The following is a 20,335-nucleotide window of genomic DNA, read 5'->3' as shown; positions in this document are numbered from 1 at the left end:
TAGCAGTGCTATTAGTGGGGAACCCAACGTTCCAAAAATCGGTTCCGTGAGATTTTAATGCTCAAGTTGAGTTCTTGGCAGTTTTGGAATCCTTGGGACCAGCAGAATTCATTGCAACTGGGGGCCAATTTTTTCAGACCCTATTTTGGCCGCCATCTTGGATTTCAAAATGGCCCCCATTTTTTACTCAAAACTGATAGTAGCTCCTATTTTAAACAACGTACGAACGTAATTTGTGTGATAAATCTTACAATATTATGATAAATCAGTCCAATGGTACAATTTATAATAATAGCATATAGCAGCCATATTGAATTCCAAGATGGCCGCCATTAAAAACGTATATAATGTATGCATTTTATAGTCAGGGTCCTCGTGTATTTCCGTAGGATTTTAATGCCCAAAGTGAGATTTCACTTCTTTAATATGGTGGTAGGATACCAAAAATGCTAGGTAACCAATTTTCACGATCCCGTAACCATGGTAACAGCCCCAAGATCAAAATGGCGCCCAATTGGCCCTATCTCCGTATCCCTTTGGTCTATCAACAAGATATTGGTATCAAAATACTCGGAGCGTATATATTTATATTCATTGTAATAGAACATTTTGACGAAATGTAATAGGAAATGCTATTTTTCTGCACTATTGACCTTTGACCTTGACTTGCATTGTATCTAAAAAACGGCTGGTCATTGAAATTTAAAAATGGTCTCAAATTGCTGAGACCATACATATTTATATTTATTGTAATGCAACATTTTGTTAGAAATTTTTTTTTTTTTTGTATACTTTACTAAGTACTTTCCATGTATTTTAAATAGTCAATTAAGCTAAGAATATAGAGCACCGTGTTTTTATAGGTTCAGCTTTTAAATGTGTCTCGTTGTGTGCTTTGCATCTGTTTAAAAAAAAATCGTCACATTTGTCTTAGCTTTCGGAGTCAAAAATCTCGAATGACTTTTATGTCGGTCGAACAAATTTATTATGATGAACTCGTATGTTGATTCTCTCTCTCGGACAACATCTTTATAAAACTGGCTAATCGTATCTCAGCGGTATCAGGTCGGCTGTCTTCGTTTTGCTTCTAGATATCGCATTAAGCTATTAGTAGGCCTACCTGACATAACCGAGCTATCAAAAAGCGAACTTCAATCACAGAGGTGACTTATTTGTCCCAAATTTAGTTGAGAATGTTTTAAGGCCTAAACGAATTATTATTACAAAATTTAGTGGGCCTATATTATAAAGTGATTGGTTTATTGAAATTAATAACAAAGACTCGAATTAAAAAGTACAGTATAATTAATCATGCACGTGTAAAACAAATTATTATATTAGCCTATATTTTAATGCCAACACTTTTCCAATACGTGCTTAAATTGGCTTTGCTTGTTGCTTCATAGAAAATCATAACCAATTAATTGTCTAACCAAAAATGTCATTTATCTCATACACTGTAATATTTGTAGTGAGTGGTAGAAACCAAAACACTCTCCGTATGAGAATGACACAGAGATCAGCTATAAAAAACATTAAAGTTTTTCTGTAACCGAAATGTTAATTCAACCTACTTGCAGAAATCGCACAGGACTTTTAATGTAGTCCTGTTGCTTTCAAAAGTCATGTCGCAATCGTTTAATATCTTATATCAATGACACGAACATATTAGGTTGTCAAATGGAGCGACAAAACTCGCAAAGACAAAAAAACACTTGGAATTACTACTTAAAGCCACAAAACTGTTTGATCTTAACATTAACATACTCCCAGATCAGTAAAATTATTCCATCGACTACCTAAGTTTAAGGTTCAATATTAACCACCATTTGAGTTGCTTTTTTTTAGATACAATCCTAATTGTTTATATCTACCAAGCTATCTTCATTGTTTTCAGCTTGTGCCTTGATCCTTTGTTTTTATTTCTTTATTCCAGTCCACTCAGGCAGTGCTTGTTTGCTTCATATTCTCAATTTTGTCCTTTCACTTATAAAGGGCTAGTGGATTTATATTTAATGTTTTTTTAAATTTCTGTTGTTTTAACTCACATAATGTCTAAAAGATCGCAATAATAATGAAGCTTTTGAAATGGATGTAAAATATTCATATTCTCAATTTTGTAAAAGCACTTCCACTGATATAGCATTTTGACACATGTGAGCCCGATAAACAAAAACAAGGAAACAAGTATTGGTTGTAAAGTTATTTAATATGAATGGCAAGTCATCGTTGCAGCATGCACGTAAAAGGAAAACATAAAAAAGGAACATTGCGATGCTCTGAAAGGGCCAAAACACATGTCTCAAAACCGTAATTGAAAACAAAATAAAGAGGGAGTGGAGGGAGGGAAGTGAAAATTATTTTACTTAGCCAAAAACTGGCGTGGTAATCTGTTGACAGCGTGAGGTGAAGAGGATGAGATGCTCACGTTGTCAAAAGATGATTGCGAGGGCGCCCCGCAATCACGTGATTTTGACACATGTGAGCCCGATAAACAAAAACAAGGAAACAAGTATTGGTTGTAAAGTTATTTAATATGAATGGCAAGTCATCGTTGCAGCATGCACGTAAAAGGAAAACATAAAAAAGGAACATTGGGATGCTCTGAAAGGGCCAACACAGTTGGCAACGAAGGGGTCAACGAAGCAGCCCAAATTAAGTGCAGGTAGAACCGATGACAAGCCATTCAGATGATGGTGCAACATATGTTGACACCCAGAACGTATAGAAACTATCTACATAGTCTACCTGGAGCAACATGTGTTGACTCCAGTACCCGGTTGACCATTAGCGCCTGATAGGTGGAGCACCCAAATATTGACATCGAAAAACGTATAGAAACACCTACATTAGTCTACCTGGAGCAACATGTGTTGACTCCAGTACATGTTTAAACATTTTAATTAGGTAGGCAGTGCAACCAAATGTTGGCACCGAAAAACGTATAGAAACAATCTACATTAGTCTGCCTGGGGCAACATGAGTAGTAAATAAGGTACTTCAGACCCGACCTTGATGTATTTCCTGATTACGTAATATCCGCCAGGTGTTTCTAATGAAGGTCGTTTCCACCAGGTGTTTCTAATGAAGGTCGTTCTTTTCCTGATTACGTATAGTTATGTAATTTCCGCCAGGTGTTTCTAATGAAGGTCGTTTTTTTCCTGTTATTGTAATAGTTATGTAATTTCCGCCAGGTGTTTCTAATGAAGGTCGTTCTTTTCCTGGTTTCGTACTAGTTATGTAATTTCCGCCAGGTGTTTCTAATGAAGGTCGTTCTTTTCCTGGTTTCGTAATAATTATGTAATTTCCGCCAGGTGTTTCTTTGTCTCTTATTTATTAATTTTTGGCGCGATGTTCTGGTACGTGGTGAGTGACGTCATTACGTTATTTATGATTTAAGACGGTGTAACAAAGTGAAGCGGTTATTGTTGTACTATTTTCCAGTTGTTTTTGCATATTTTTGCGTAGAGTATCTCTTTTCAGTATTTCATTATGTCTGGAAGTATATATTTTTCGCAAGGGAGTTGTGCAGATAATGTTATAATAATTAGCGATGATGAGGAGACTGTTGTTGTTCCAGGCAGTGATATAGATGATCGTTACACGGAGGCCGAAGAGGTTATCCCCGCCGGTATAGATGAAGGAGTCGAGAGGAGTAACAGGCCTACAAGTTGTATATTCACGTACGTGGACGAGGTGGAGAGAGAATTTATGTTGAAAATGGAGCGTTTGGTTAAACAATTGTTTGCTGCTCAAGTGTTAGCCAAGTGTTGGGTTTTAAGTAAAGCGGCTTGTTATGGTTGTGAATTTGACAGGAGCAGTCAAAAAGATCATGATTTTTGTTGTATGAAGTCTCTAGAGGAACAGATTGACTATTTTTATCGGGAGGTTCTGGATAAGAAGTATGTTTCAGTCGATACCGTTTACAACGAACTAAATATGCACGGAGAATATTCATTGCCTCGGTATAGACATTTCGTTTATTTTCTTGTCAATACCCTGATTAATTCAGAGGCTATTTTTAAGCTGTTGTGCGAGGATATTTAAATTGTGTTTCGCACGTGTCACGGAAACGATTGACCGGAAATAACAATCATTATCTTTTTAATTACTGTACTGGGCTACTTCTCTACTGAGCTGCATATATATCCTGATTCAAGCGTAATCGTTCGTTTCACTCTCTGTAACTCTCTACAGTCTATAAACATGAGTTTCAACTGTTTACCTACTCCGAAATTAGCAATTGGTGAGAAAGCCCGTAGGACTATGAAAAGAGTTATGGGGAGTTCTAATGGTCAAGCTGACGAGTGTAGCAGTTTAAAATTACCAACGATGGCTTCTACATCAGCGAATATAATGGATTCTATAAAATCTTTTAACGGTCAAACAGATGAGTGTAAAGGTTTGAGTAAAGCCTCAGGAATGAGCGCCCGAGATTTTGCCGTAATGACCGATGGTGTACCAAAGATTTCCATAACTTCAAAGAATCGGATTTTCTTGTCTGAAAAACGCCATGTAGTGGCCCAGCGATGGGGTGACGATGTTTATGTTTGTCTCAGAGAGTATTACTAAACGGAAGAATATGGTGCCTTCAAACCTGGACCTCTAGGTATTAATTTACCCGTTCTGCTGTGGCAAAAACTTTTCAACAATATTGATTTAATTATTCAGTCACTGGAAGACTTACAAAGAGACATTAACATGGTGGAGGCAGTAAGAATCCCCCTTTCGGACATAATTCATGTGGTAGTTAGTAACTGGAAAGAAGAACAATTTGTGTGTATTCGTCGCTATTACCAGTCTGAAGAAGGAGGAAAGTTTAAACCCGGTAAAAAAGGTGTAAACCTTCCAAAGAGTCAGTGGTTCAAGTTAATTGAAAAACACGGTGAAATACAAAAGATGATTGAGGAGGTTGGTAATGATAATGCAGCTACTGTTGAAGGAGGTGTTGACAAAAACGTTAATGGAGGACGTTTATTCAATTCAGAACATCATTTGCTACCTCCTGATAAGTTATCGGTGCAAAAGATAATAGGGGAAAATTTAGACTGTGATTACCTTCAACTTCTTGATAAAGGAGCAGCCGATACATTGTTTAAAAAATGTGAGGAAGAGATTGACTATTTTACCGGTGATTTTGCAAAGGTGAAAGTGTATGGAAAGTGGTTTAATATTCCTAGAAAACAGGTTAGTTCCATTATGTTTTTATCCGTGGTTTTGTATTAATGACTTGTTAATTACTTGTATATCGTTTCCTTTGTTTTTCTTTATTTACCGCTGTGTAGCTATAGGTGTAATTTACTCTTTTACTGTAAATTATTTTATTTAGGCGTGTTCATTTACATCTCGCCAAATAATAAATGACTTTCTTTGTATGGTTTCCTCTCTGCAGGTTTCGTTTGGCAATTCAGGCTTAACTTACAAATATTCAGGCAATACAGTACCAGCTTTACCGTGGCCACCATTCCTGAAAGATCTCCGCGACCTTTTAAAATCGGTTACAGGACATTACTTCAATTTTGTTTTGGTCAACCGGTAAATATTCTTGTTTATTATTTTATTTATTTATTTATTTATTTATTTTTATTGATTAAAAGGGTCTATAGTTTACCTCTAAAACGATTGAACATTATCAGTATTCATACTGGATGATTTCTGCAATTTGTTAGATAAGATTGTTTTAATGGATAATTGGGGTTTTTTTTAGTCTCTCAGTGGTGGTAGTAGGGTTAATGAACCAGCATAAGTAATTATGTGGTGGTAGTAGGGAAACCAGCATGAGTCATATAATGAATGCTGTACTTAAGAGCATGAGTGATAAAAACACCGCCGTATGTGGGGGTGGGTAATGAACCAGCATAAGAAATTATGTGGTGGTAGTAGGGTTAATGAACCAGCATAAGAAATTATGTGGTGGTAGTAGGGAAACCAGCATGAGTCATATAATGAATGCTGTACTTAAGGGCAAAATCAAATGTACATCTGACCAATTACTCAACTCCCTGACGCACAGCTACTCCACAGTAGTTCAATATAATAGTTTTCCCATCCTGTGAAATGGCGTAGCCCAGTTTGATCTTTTAACCCTGTACTGTGTTTTGAATGGGCATCGGACGAACAGGAGATTCTTCTGTTATAATTTCTTTGATAATAACACAACAGCGGCAAGTACAATAAAGCTTCAGACTGCTTTAATTGTTACTAAGAAACAAAAGCGCACACAGGTGTACGCCCGCGTCGTAGTACTGTTACGTTTGTTCCGTCACCACCCAAGATATTATAGCCGTTTAGATGTAGACTTTTGATTAATTGCGGTTACAGTTTGAATTTACTTATACTATCATCAACTGTATAAACACATTTTCCGAAAAATAACATTTAAAAATAAAAGAGACTGTGTTTAGGATTACTAAAAAGATAAACAAAAGTCTACAACACTGGGTAGGCGGGAACAAGACCCGATCTTGCGGTGTTCGGACGAGAACCAGTGTATTCAACGTGGTATGGTTGTAGACATTATGTTACTTCAAGATTATATATTAAAATCCGTTTAAAGGAGAGCTACCTGCATGATCTTAAAGAAAGGTTATTTAGATAGAAAAAGGAGCTAAGTCTAATTTCAGTAGAGAATAGGCGTGACTTCTTAAACAAGACATTCATTGCCAATATAATAATTTCTCCACGATCTAATTTTATGAGTGATTATGTTTTTTTTTATTAATAACATACACCTAGATATACTTACCTTTCATTATGGTAGAGCCCGTACTGATGCTTTCAAATACTCAGGGATAGCACTGTTTCCTAAAATGTTTTCAGAAGTTGGTGTTACGATCAGAAAAAATCAACGTTCACCGATAGCAAAATATCGAATTTAATAACTTCTTTTTGTCAAAAGTTTTCAGCGATAACTTTACTAATGGTATATTCTGACGTCATGGATATACTTATGCAAAATTGTGTTGTTCATGTTTGTTTGCAGGTGTTACATATTCATAATGATGTTTTTTATAATGATGATGATGCTGATGATAATAATGATGTTATTGATAGTAATGATGATGATATGATGCTGTTGATAATAATGCTTTTTTTTTATTTTTAAAAATGTTTCTTACAGGATCTACTCAACATTCAATGACTACACGGCTAACTGCTACGGGTGTCACGAAACCTAAGACCACGAAAGCTAAGACCCCCTAAGACCTAAGATCACGAAAGCTAAGACCCAAGACCTAAGATTACAAATTCTAAGATATACTACAGCTTAAAAACAATACTTGTTTATCCATCCATAATTTTAAACACAGTAGGTTTCATTTATTACCATAAATATAATTTAATACTACCGCAAAACACAGATAAACTCACATTATTTTCGCCCGTTGAGTAAATGTATATTTTTTCTTTACAACAAACAAACTTGACGGGTTGTTTGTTGGTATATATTTACTCCAATGTGTTGGTTCAGAGGATGTTTTTCTTACGCACCTGCCTTTCTTGTATTTTGACTCCAAATTTGTTTACTAACTTTATCCTGAATACCACACTTTAAAATTAGGACTTATAAGTACTTTCAGAAGGAGAAACACATAATAACAAATAAATAAATCCTTTAAATTGATGATTTTACAGACGTGTTTCTTTGTATACTGTAATGTAACTCCTCGAGCTCCCCATGCTCAATGTTTTTGTTTCTATGGAGCGCCAAAAAAGCAACAATAATAGTACAAGTATAAAAACAGAAAGAAAATGAAACAAAAAAACTTATCATGATTTTTAAGTTAAAATTTATTTGCCAGTATTTATTTCTTCGTACTTGCATGATTATACTATTATCATTACAATTTTGATTTTACATTGTTCCATCCACACTGTAGATGGACTCCACAGAGTTTTCAGCCCTCTATATAATTTTTGCTCTTTTGACGTTCAATAGAAACAAAAACATTGAACATGGGGTAGGCCTACCAGTGTACTGTAGGCTAGTCATTTTGTGTGCGAGAAAAACGTCTGTAAAATCATCAATTTAAAAATGTATTTGTTACTTTTTATGTGATTCTTTTTCATGAAAGTGCCAATTCTAAGGTGTGGTATTCAGAATAAATGTTGGGAGTTAAAATACAAGGCAGGTGCGAAAGATAAATATTTGTAATCTTAGGTCTTGGGTCTTAGCTTTCGTGATCTTAGGTTTCGTGACACCCTAACTGCTACATTCTATTCCTTCGAAGTGATGCAGGACTGTGCCTTTTAAGTGAGATATTTCCCTTAAATCCTAAGACTATTTTACTAAAGTGGTTTTCACAAAGGTTTTAAGATTATAAGTGAAATCCTTAACTTGGTCTATTTTTCCCTTAACTCAGAGGTCCCTTAGAAGTTTCCTTAGCTATTCAGTACCTTGTAGATAACTCCAATCTAGGCTAGATAGAGATGCTAGGCCCCCCTGTTGGTCTGCCCAGTAACAAGCCGGGGATTCATATATAAGTATTTTCCTTAACCTAAGTGTGATTGGTGAATACGGCCACAGGGCCCTACGAGTAAAAGCCACTTGCTGTTAAGCTAAACTGACACCACTTCTAGTCTGGGAGCTAAAACACGTTTTATTTTCAGTACAAACATTATACGTCTGTGTAGATTCAACAAAATCGACATTTACTTTAATTTTGGCCATTCATAGCTAAAATGTATACAAAATCGTAAAATATGCATATTTTGATTTTTATCGATTTCAATATTATCAAAATACTACAATTTAGCGATAACAAACATTTCCTCTTATAATTATTTTTATTTGCATAAACTTGCCGTATAATTTGTTTTGTTTTATATTTTGATTTTAGTAACGCTGAGATATTAATAAACAAAACCTTGTTTTATATAAATGTATACATCGACATTAACTAGTTTAATACAATGTATAATGAAACATAAATATATCAACTTACTTTAACGATAAACTATAATATTGATTGAATAATTGTTTCTTTTTTCTGTTTATTAGTTTGGATGATATGTTTTTATTTGTAGTTGAAAAGGGCAATTCTTTTTTGTTTTCATTTATGATAATGAGATAAAAGCTAGCTGAGTGTTAAAAACTATTTTTATAAATGAATGTATTAATCCATGCATTTGTTGGCAGAGCTAGCTGCACTTCGATTATCATACACAAAACACTTTGGTGTAATTACCAGTAGTAGCGGCCCATTTCCACTCAGCTCTAAAGCTTAGTATTATTAGCTCCTTACCACCTTATACTCGGTAATAATATATTAGATTCAACAAAAAAGTTATAAAGTGATGGGCTATATACAGCAGATAACAGCGTGTATTATTCGAGCGACATGGTAGCTGCCTATTGACTATTTTCACATAAGTCATAATATTTATGACATTAATTTAGCAGTCATTAGGTCATAACATTTATGACAATTTAAAGGTACATGTTAAGTCTCGGAATACGCTAGTTATAGTGTATAGTACAGGAAGCACTAATTTCGGGGCTTCCTGGTACAGTATTGACTATTTTCACATAAGTCATAATATTTATGACATTAATTTAGCAGTCATTAGGTCATAAAATTTATGACAATTTAAAACTACATGTTATGTCTCGGAATACGCTGGTTATAGTACATGAGGCTGTGATTTCCGGGCTTCAAGGTATTGACTATTTTCACATAAGTCATAATATTTATGACATGATTGTGAAGCTGCCATTAGGTCATAAAATTTATGACTTCAGAAATACAAGAATTTCTCTGTAAAAATAATTAGTAGACAAAGTTTTAGTGTGCTATACAAGCTTTTTATTAATGACAAAACATGAATACACTCATAAGGTGTTTTTTCTCAGCCGTACATCAAAGAATTAAAGAACTGATAAATTTTAACTATTTATTCACTAACACTGGTTATTAATTTAGAATGAATTAAACTCGGCTTCTAGTAAAATAAGTATTGTATGCATTACTAACTATTTATACGTGATTGTAGTAGAAAATATTTAAAAGATATATACATTTCACAGGCACAGAATAATTCTAAACCGCCCAGTGAAATTTAATTATTTAATTTTAAACGATAAAGATGAGGAAATCAGTGAGAATGCCCAATCCAAGATCCGAACCCGGAACATTCTGCTTGATATGCAGATGACCATTAGACCACTGTCGTAGTACGGCGGAACAGTACTAGTCTCTCAATTGTATATACAGTATATATATAAACATCACAAGGCACAGAATAAATTTAATAAATTAATTTGAAAAGTTATATAAAATGTGACTGCAAGGCATGTGTCCAGTATCATGAATGCTATTTTCACCCCGGAAATGTGTAGTCGTCCTCCTCATTTGCCATCTCCGCATTATCTTCAACCTCCTCATCTGTACTGTCGTCCTCATCTGAAATGATGAATAAACCAAGGCCCTATTATTTAATAGACCTCTAAATAGTTGTATAATTTTTTTAGAAGCTCTGTGTAAACAAAATTTTAAAATAGAGAATCTTTTTTTTTAAATTTGTATTACTATATGTTTCAAATTGGGTCAGAAATTGATTATAGGTATTTTGAATATTGATTAAAAATTAAATGCATGGGCTGTGTTTATACAAGTTTACAATACAGATAGCATAGTATGCCGTCCAAGTTATGAGAATACAGCTTAATATGCCGTTTTAAAATTCCTGAACAAAAAGTAGCAGTATATTGCACTACAAACATCAAATCATCAGCATTGTATTGCGACTTGAATGTATACAATATCGCTTGTATATTGTTCTTCGTATTAGCATCCATGACAATAGATAAACAATAAAGTTAATTTAACTTAAACTTACCATCCGATTGGGCTCCATTTTCAAGCTGAATGCTGTTTTCAATTTCTTCTTTGAAACGAACTAATCTGGATCTTAATTCAGATTCCCCATCATTCTCGAGCAAGGTTATACAATTGCGCCGTTGCAAAATTATTTCCTTGAGCACTGTAATTATAATAACAATAAAATAGATTTCAATTGAATATTAAATTATTTTGTTAGTTCATTAATGTCGTTTGTACAAACGACAATAGTAATGACTCAAAGAACAAGAATTTTTCCCATTTGATTGAATTTTAGCGACATGCCCAATTGTCACGCGGTATGTTTTTGGTTAACATCAATGAATGATTATTATGAGTTATGGTATAAATGTATTATTTACCATTCCATCCTAGGCAATTTACAACTAAGTGACCTTCTCTGCTATGCCTTGTCACTAGTTGCTTAATTAGCAGTTCTAGTGACTTAGCCTTAATGACGCCACCAATTCCATTCATCATGCGTTCGTGTTGAGGGCTTACTAATAACGTGCGAATGGTGTCTAAAAAAAATATGAATCATCATTAAACTGTAGGCCTACATACTTACATTAACTTTCCTGTATATTTGAATATAATAATAATAATATCAATGGTACATTTCTTTTTTTTTTTCTTTTATTAGAAACAAGAAGAAATAACCCCATTACCTCACCATCCACCTCATACCAAAAAGCAGTTAGTATTGCAAATTGGTGAACATTTTTTAGTAGACTGCCAATCAATGAATGACCTATATTTATAATTGAATAAAAATGACTGAACTATATTTGTAAATACAATAACAAACTGGGTATACCTTGTTCTTCGCAGTACCAATACTGTACTTGCATGACTCTATCATTGTCTTTTAAAATAGTCATATTGTATAGCAGGTCCTCGTCATTGCAAACAACTACGATGACATCAGAAATCAGCATTTCTTTTTCACATTTCTACAAAAAAAAAGCATAGAAAAAATAATATAATAAGAATAACAACAGTAACAAAACCAGTAACAAAACCAGTGCAGTCTCAATGTTACTGTGTTATGCAAAAATTGCATGTGTCAGGCTTCGGGGGGTCAGTTAGAATGGGTAGAATTATAAAATAATATATATAATCTCTAAAAACAGTTTGAATATTTGTTCTGTTGTTTATATAAATCTATTAAAATCTTTCTTAGTAAAGCCACATTGATAGGCCGTAAAAAAACAATTTAGTTTCAAATTTGAAAACCCCTCACTATAGAATGAATTACAAATATACAAAACAATATAAAATATTTAAAATATATCAAACCTCTGTCAGTACGAGCAGGCCACGATGTAACCCCATATTACTGGAATTGGCAATATCTGTCAATTTTCTGCCAATAAACGGCCCAGACATAACTTGACACTTTGATCTTGTTCCATCTTCTGTTAAAATATCAACTGTTGACGCTTGAGGCTGACTTTGCCTTTGTTCCTCCCAAAACAGAGCATCTTGACAATGCATGAATAAACCTGGTGGAATTTCGCTTTTAGATAACTTCCCTTTCAAAAGAAATGTATTAAAATGTTTTTATTATTATTTATTCAATATTTTAATTTCTATAAGGGATAGTAGTTTTGTGTGAATAAAGTACCTTTGCATCGAACTGCATAATATTAAATTGTTTCAATTTTGTACGAATTTTTAAAATCTGACAGAGTGGGACTTGGTTTTAGAAATATAGCACAAATACAGCGACTGAATTCTATTAGTAACATAGTAACCTTACTTGTTGTTAAAAAAGGCCGAAGAGCAGAATCGGTCGTGTGCTCCGGAAATCTTTCGGTCGCTTCCTTCCATGTCAGTACTTTAATAGTTGTCAAAAATTTTCCTCTGATCACCTTTATCTGCTTAATCGACCGTGCTTTATTTTCAACCTCTTTAATGGACATTGTTCCGTCTGTTACAGATGACAGCAATTCAAACTTGTCTTCTTCCGACAGGCCTTGTAGTGTCATGAAGAACTATAGAATTGTAAAAAAATGTTTAGTCACAATACTGATAACAAATAATAAAGCGTTCCAATAAGGGTTCAAGAGGTTCAGTATAAACATTTCTCTCGTGTGGATAACAATTGAAGAATTTACAAAACAATTGTTAATGCACGTCATATCATTTTTGAATAGGCCATTTTTTAGTTTTAACAAAGTTAATCACACTCCCCCCCCCCCCCTTTAGAAAAAACAGGCCTATTTTAAAATGTTTTTTTTTGTAATAAATTAGGCCTAATTTTAATAAATTTTTATAGTTTGTTATGTTTAGATTTAACCTGTTAGTGGCGGTTTCATCGCTGTTGGTTGACAACTGTATAAAATTAATTAATTAATAAATAATAGATTGTTTTTTACAAAGTTATTAACCCTTTGAATGAAGACGCGTTGTTTCTACCGCAAGTGACTGAGACTAATAATTAACTGATTGTGTTTCTTGCTTGTTTGTTTTTGCCAAAAAAAAAGCATACACCAGTAATTGCTATTTATTGAGAGAATAAATGTGACAGAAAATAAATGTAAGAAACCTACCGACTGCTTCAATTGCTTTCCGGGTTTGGAATCCTTTACCGTTCCTGCATAATACTGGGCAAACAGCTTGGTAACCTTTGTGTAGCATCGGTCCGTATACAATGATACTTGGAACATCGGTTCCATGGACGATATTATCTGCAATACAACGTTATTATTTATTATTACTATCCTTATTTATTATTATCGTTATTATCTTTTTATTATTGTTAATATCCTTATTTATTATATATTATTATTAATTACAACATTATTATTAATTATATCACCATTACATTATTAATTACAACTTTATATATTAGAGTCCTAAATAACTTGTTTAAATAATATTAATAATACCTTTTTTTCGAACGATTGTTTGCCAATTGCCTCTGCACACTTTCTCCTCCATGTCGAAGTCGTTTTGGCATCTTTGTCATTGTAATCTTGCAAAATGTTACGGCATACTGCAACGTTGTCTTCAAAAGTTGCTTGGTGAGTATTACCTGTGACGAAATTATGTCGAGATGCCACAAGTAGTGATTCAGTTTTTGTTAGATCAAAATAGACTGCCACTTCTAATTGTTTAAATATATTCTCACTCATTGTTGATAGTGCTGTTCTTAAATGATTTCCGCCAAGTGAATAAAAAATACACTTCTCGTATTCTTGTTTGTTAAAGAAATCGTAATGTTCTTTATTAAGCAATACAGGTAGTATCGTGTTCACCAGACCGTCCTTTGTAAGCGTTTCTTGAATTTTTTTAACAAAATCTTGGTCGATCTTGCGAAGTAGTAAGTCCGATGGCGGCGCTACTATCGAACTTCTTGGCACAGCAACTAGACCTATAAACGTAAAATGACAGTTTGTTAAATATTACATCTTATGATTATACAACAAGGAAGTATTCTCCCCAGGATTTAGATCAAGCATCGTAGTAATCTTATGTCCTGGCTAATCTGGGTGTCGGTGACTAATATTGTCAGCCTACTACTACAATTTAGTGAAATCATTTACCTGTATTTCACAATTCTAATATGAAACAACTTAATATAAATATGTCATTGTATTATTATTATGATAGGATTTTCATATTTAAAAACCAATTTTATTTTTTACTAAAATGGGGAATTCCACAGTAATTGCAAGTTGCGACATCAGTAAAAAACATTTTAAAAAATTGTTTTACATACAAAGTTGGACATTTTCAGAAAAAGGATACATTATTAAATTATATGAATTACAAAAAATGATTGACATTATATTTTAATATTAGTTTTATTTTTTAAATAACAATATATATCCTAAAAATTTAACGTTGCCATACAGTATAGGCCGTTTAGTCTAGGCCTAGGTAGTGTCAGGACATCATCACCCCCTGCCTGCTTGAGTGCATGGAGATCACCCTGCACATGTTATTTTTTTATATTTTAGTTAATTTTGAATTTATATAGGTATTTTGCACAATATCTAGGAAGGTTAGGCCTAGTGTATGTTAGCATCCGGGCTAGGTCTGGGTTTGCAAGGCTAGTAGTAGTCATGTGAAAGAAAATTGTCCAATCGAATGACCGGAATCTATTTATGCGTTTTATAATAACTGTTTGAAACTTAAATAACAATAAAACAAATAGAAAATAGAGTAACTATAAGAAGTTAAAACCTGTGTTCAAAATATCTTTAGTTCGTTCATCTTCGAAAAATGTGTTCATCCGCTTTATATTTTAATAGGCCTAGTACGTATAATTACTTATCTAGCCAGATTATACTAATTTAACGTAACGAATTGTAGATACATTAAATCTAATCATGGTTAGGCCTATAGTTATTGTGAGTTATGTTTAAAATTACAGTTTTTGTTATCCAAGATCAAAGTGAATAACTATTATGTGACATATTCAACAAAACATTTGAAAAAATATAAAACAGTAACGTTTGTTTAATTGTAAACTACAGTAAAACAAAAGCAGATAATAATTATGCTTGTCCATGGGGCATGGTACAGTATGTAACTTCAATAACAAATGTTTCATATACTAACCAATGATCTTTTCTTTGATTGTTTCGTCGATTGTCTTTATGTTAATTCTTGTTCTCTTTGTAGTTACGTTTTCAGCATCTTGAGCTTTTCGCTTTCGTAATGTTTGCAATGTTTTGGTAAGGTCGTCAATTGTCTTGCATTTGCAAAATGGGCAATTTTCGTCCGGTTTGAATTTGCTCCACAATACTTTGGTTGCAGCAAGCGTACTACTACAGTCGCTTTCTTCTGTAACAATCTATAGTATTGCAAAATTGTTTTTAATTAAATAAATAACTAAACATAGAAATTTATATAGTTGTTAAGTCTACACACTACACCCTAATATTCAGTGTTGGTGCTCTTGATGAAAATGCATTTTTTAAATCATATATAAAACTTTAATGTTAAAAAAATGGTCAACAAAATTAGTATCAATGGTCCTATAGTAAAGATATATTACAATTTAGTTTTAGGCCTGAAACAACATTTCAATTAATTAGATGAAATAAATAATCGAATAAATCATAATATATATTATAATCAGAAAGCCTATAAAATCCAAATATAATAGGCCTATTAAACAGCTGAAGATTGTGCCCCTGGGAAAATACTAATAAAACTAATAATTGCGTGGCTTGAAACACTTTTTAAAACTGCAAAATGGAAAATAAAACATCTTTATAAAGTAATAAGACTGGTGAAGAATGGTTCCCTAAAAACATTAAAAGAAAATTATATTATTTAGAAGAACACAACAATCTTACCTTAAGCCAGTTTTTGCCTTTAGTTGTTTTGGTAAATTTTATAACCTTGCCTAACTGTTCACCATCAGAATGCTTTATTGCCCTAGTGTTATTAATTATTAGATAAGCAATGTTGTCTTCCTCTACACAAAACCTCCAGTCCATTTTTATCAAATGCGATAACGAAGTGATCACAAACAATGTTGGGCGACGAGTGACGCACTTTCACACTGTTACGATCTTTTATTTGGGCCAGGGAGTTATTAGTCAACTCCCTGTTTGGGCATTGTTCACATTGTTTATACTAAAGCTACAGATCAGCAGGAAGAAAAACTCAAGTGCAAATCGTATTTCATATCGATAACGAGTATTATTTGCACGATAGAGATCGATAAAATCTGCCAGTAATATATAATCATTTTCATAGATTAACTTATATATTTTAATCTACTTATACTGTAGTAAAATAATTTTTACCATTTCAAACTAATTCATATTGGGCTCCCGTAATTTCACCTATGCTACACTGCATAATATATATATATATATATATCAACTATGTAAATACTTTATTTGCACATAACATAATAACATGATATAAAAAACATATGACCAAAAAATAAATAAATCATATATTCAAAAGTTTAGCGCCTCTAAAGGAAACATCAAATTGAAGTAAGAAATCCTGATATTTTAACTAAATTAAAATTCTTGAATTAAATTCCTTTTTTATAAGCAGTTGTATATTGTTTTGTATAATTGTAAATTTATATTATATTTATAAAATAAGAAATTTCGGTTGCAAATATGCTTTTTTTTAAATACAGTATTACAGGGATCTTTTATTATTTGAAGTTTAGGTTGTTGGTGGGGTAGCCAATGAACATAAAATTATTGTATTTTGACTATTTCCATTTTGATTGGTCAATTTTGTCGTTAAAAACACGTCCGTATAAATTGTGCGTCTCTTTTGAATAACCTACTGTGTAATATTGAAGCTGTTTATAATTGTTTACCATGAATCATTAAAATATAAACATACGCCTATTTAAAATGAACTTAGAATAGTTATTAAATACATAAAAACAAGCTAGTGATCAATACTTTATTTTCTTGTAAAAAAATATGAATATATCGCGTATTATAAGATAAAAGCGTTGATAGTATTCCAGATATCAACTTGAAAAATATAGCACAAAAAAAAAACAATTTTAAGCATTCATTGATCTAAACCAAAATTGTCCACTTTTTATGTACAAAAAAACAAAGTCATATCGGATAGACCATCATCAAATGTTCACGTATCTCTGAAATATTGTGTCGAACGAAAAGATTATTTCAATTTCAAAGTTGGCCTGTCAAACTAGGCGTTAGAAAAATAAATTAAACTAATATATAAAATTATATTGGACAAATCTATATTATAAGTGAGAGAGTTTGTCTGTTTGTTTGTTTGTCTGTTTGTTGGTTATACAAAATTTTGTTACTGCACGTAATCTTACATATGGGGTATCAAAATGACCGCAATTGTACCGGGAATGTTCTAAGCTATATTTCAACATCATCCGCCACCTAGGATCCAAGTTAGGGACCAAAATGTGGTCAAAACCCCCACTTTCGATGTTTGTTCGTTATAAAAATTTCTGTGTCTGCACGTAACCATACGTATGGGGTATCAAAATGATGGCAATTGTACCCGGAAGGTTTTAAACTACATTTAAAAAAATTCCCCCGACTCCTGGGGTTTTTGTGGGAGGGGTGGGGGCGGGGGGTGGAGTGGTGGTTTGTGATGTCATTTTTTGCTAGGGCTCGGGGTTGTAGGCTATCGAATTGTAAAAATATACTACAAAAGTTTGACAGTATTTTAATTATCCTCAGCAAGGCGTATATAGATTTACATATTTTATTCATTAACCAATATGACACCTATTCATTTACACATTTAGCAAAGTACTTTAACCATATCCAGCTGTGTATCGGTCTCTTGGATTGTCTCATTACAGACATCCATGGGGTGGGGATGTAGGCCTATGACCATGACTGAAACTGTATTTGGAATGTTTTAAACTACATTTGAAAACTGCCACTGAGGGATTATGGGTTGGGAGTGATAATAACACAATTTGTACTGGAACCGGCTTCAACACATCACCCAGTGTATCTGGGGTGAGCGAAAATACTAGCGTAATGAAGTAGCCTATATGATTGGATTGTACTAGGAAAAGTTACTAAATTTGAACTGTCCAGGGGAGGAGTTAAGGTTTGTTGATGGTGGCTGGGGTGGTGAAAGGAGAAAGAAGGCTGGGGGACCGCAGTATCTAAATTACATATTTTAATTATCAGCCAATATGACACCTATTCATTTACACAATTTACAACGTACTTCAACCATTATTAGACCCATCGTAGCTATGCATACTCCTATCAATTCGAAGCTTAGGTTGAATTGAATTTGTCCATCACTGGGAAGAATTTGTTTTTAAGAAAGAGTATGGGGTGTTATTGAAGAGGGGTGGAGGTTGGCGAGTATAGACAGATACTGGCGTCGGGTGTTATGTACTGAGAAGGCTGTAAACTAATTTTGAAACCCGCCCTGGGGCGGGTATAATTGCTAGTAAATGATATGCACATTTAATAATACAATTTTGTTTTTGCATCCACATGATATTATTATATAATGAATTTTTCAATTGTGTAGCCAAGTCACACCTGTGGTACATTGGGTTAACTTTCACAATTCTTATTTGTTTTTTTTTCTTTTTTTCCATAATAGTGTAAGGTTATAGTAGGTCACCCCATGAATAAAGGTGCAATAGTATGATATATAACATTGTTTTATCAAAGTGCCGTTAAAATGAATAATTATAAAATATTATTATAATATATAAAAGTAAAGCCACATTAAATCGTATTTAATTAGGATAATATATGGATGCACCTTCCATTTGGTCGAGTGCCACTGTTGTAAAAGTGTAATCTCCAAATAAATTATTATTATTATTATTATTATTATGGGCAACACTAGCCCTATATCAGTGGAAGTGCTTTTACAAAATTGAGAATATGAATATTTTACATCCATTTCAAAAGCTTCATTATTATTGCGATCTTTTAGACATTATGTGAGTTAAAAAACAGAAAATTAAAAAAACATTTAAATATAAATCCACTAGTCCTTTATAAGTGAAAGAATAAAATTGAGAATATGAAGCAAACAAGCACTGCCTGAGTGAACTGGAATAAAGAAATAAAAACAAAGGATCAAGGCACAAGCTGAAAACAATGAAGATAGCTTGGTAGATATAAACAATTAGGAATGTATCTAAAAAAAAACAACTCAAATGGTGGTTAATATTGAACCTTAAACTTAGGTAGTCGATGGAATAATTTTACCGATCTGGGAGTATGTTAATGTTAAGATCAAACAGTTTTGTGGCTTTAAGTAGTAATTCCAAGTTTTTTTTGTCTTTTGACAACCTAATATGTTCGTGTCATTGATATAAGATATTACACGAATGCGACATGTCTTTTGAATGCAATACATTGAACGTTCTTTGCGGTTTCTGCAAGTATCAGTATTATTCATTTAGGCCTATATCATTCAGATTAGATATAATATTCAGAACCGGCGCAACGTTTTTGAAATTTAGTGGTAATTTAAGGTTGTGTATATTTGGAAGTCCAAACCCACGTCAGCTCGACTATGATTGGGACTAATGTTTAGAGCATTTTTAGGAATTCGGAGTTCTGTGCTGTTTCTGCGATTATCCCTTTATATCACATTAGATCAAAAAAAAAACCCAATGATATGTTATTGATATAAGGGTTTATCTCTGTCACGGAAATTAGGCATTAATAACGTCAAGGACATTACAATTTTGTCGCAATAATTGCCAACCCCAAAAACAACTATCACTCAAATCATGCTTGAAAAGGCACAACTTTATACACCCTTTATACTATAAAGTACTACTAATACTATAAAAAATGTACTACAATGATAGTTTTCAGTAATTACTTCTTATATGCATCATGCACACTAATTAATCAGTTTTGTCTTCTACATATAAATTTTGATAATGAAATTGTTTGCAACATCAATATAAACACTTCCAAAAGTGGCATACAGGGTCGGAGCCCCATGCCATTAGCTACCCATGATCATCATGTAGGCGTAGTGCCGTTAAAATGAATTATTAT

The 20,335-nt window shown here is 33.0% G+C and overlaps 1 protein-coding gene across 1 annotated transcript; it reads right to left on the bottom strand.

Moving 5' to 3' along the window:
* Nucleotides 1–11,143: 11,143 nt before the first annotated feature.
* Nucleotides 11,144–13,815, bottom strand: LOC140044067 (uncharacterized). The gene is made up of 6 exons (XM_072088548.1): nucleotides 13,759–13,815; nucleotides 13,397–13,534; nucleotides 12,604–12,838; nucleotides 12,141–12,376; nucleotides 11,659–11,794; nucleotides 11,144–11,362 (listed from the first exon to the last, which is right to left on the bottom strand). Exons 1-6 carry the CDS (start codon nucleotides 13,813–13,815, stop codon nucleotides 11,196–11,198), a joined length of 969 nt encoding a protein of 322 aa, XP_071944649.1. The 3' UTR covers nucleotides 11,144–11,195.
* Nucleotides 13,816–20,335: the final 6,520 nt, after the last annotated feature.

The sequence above is a fragment of the Antedon mediterranea genome, chromosome 3, assembly GCF_964355755.1.
Source record: "Antedon mediterranea chromosome 3, ecAntMedi1.1, whole genome shotgun sequence".
Classification (NCBI taxonomy): Eukaryota; Metazoa; Echinodermata; class Crinoidea; order Comatulida; family Antedonidae; genus Antedon; species Antedon mediterranea.
Note: the sequence above shows the minus strand (reverse complement) of the source record. Positions and strands in the feature narration are given on the sequence as shown.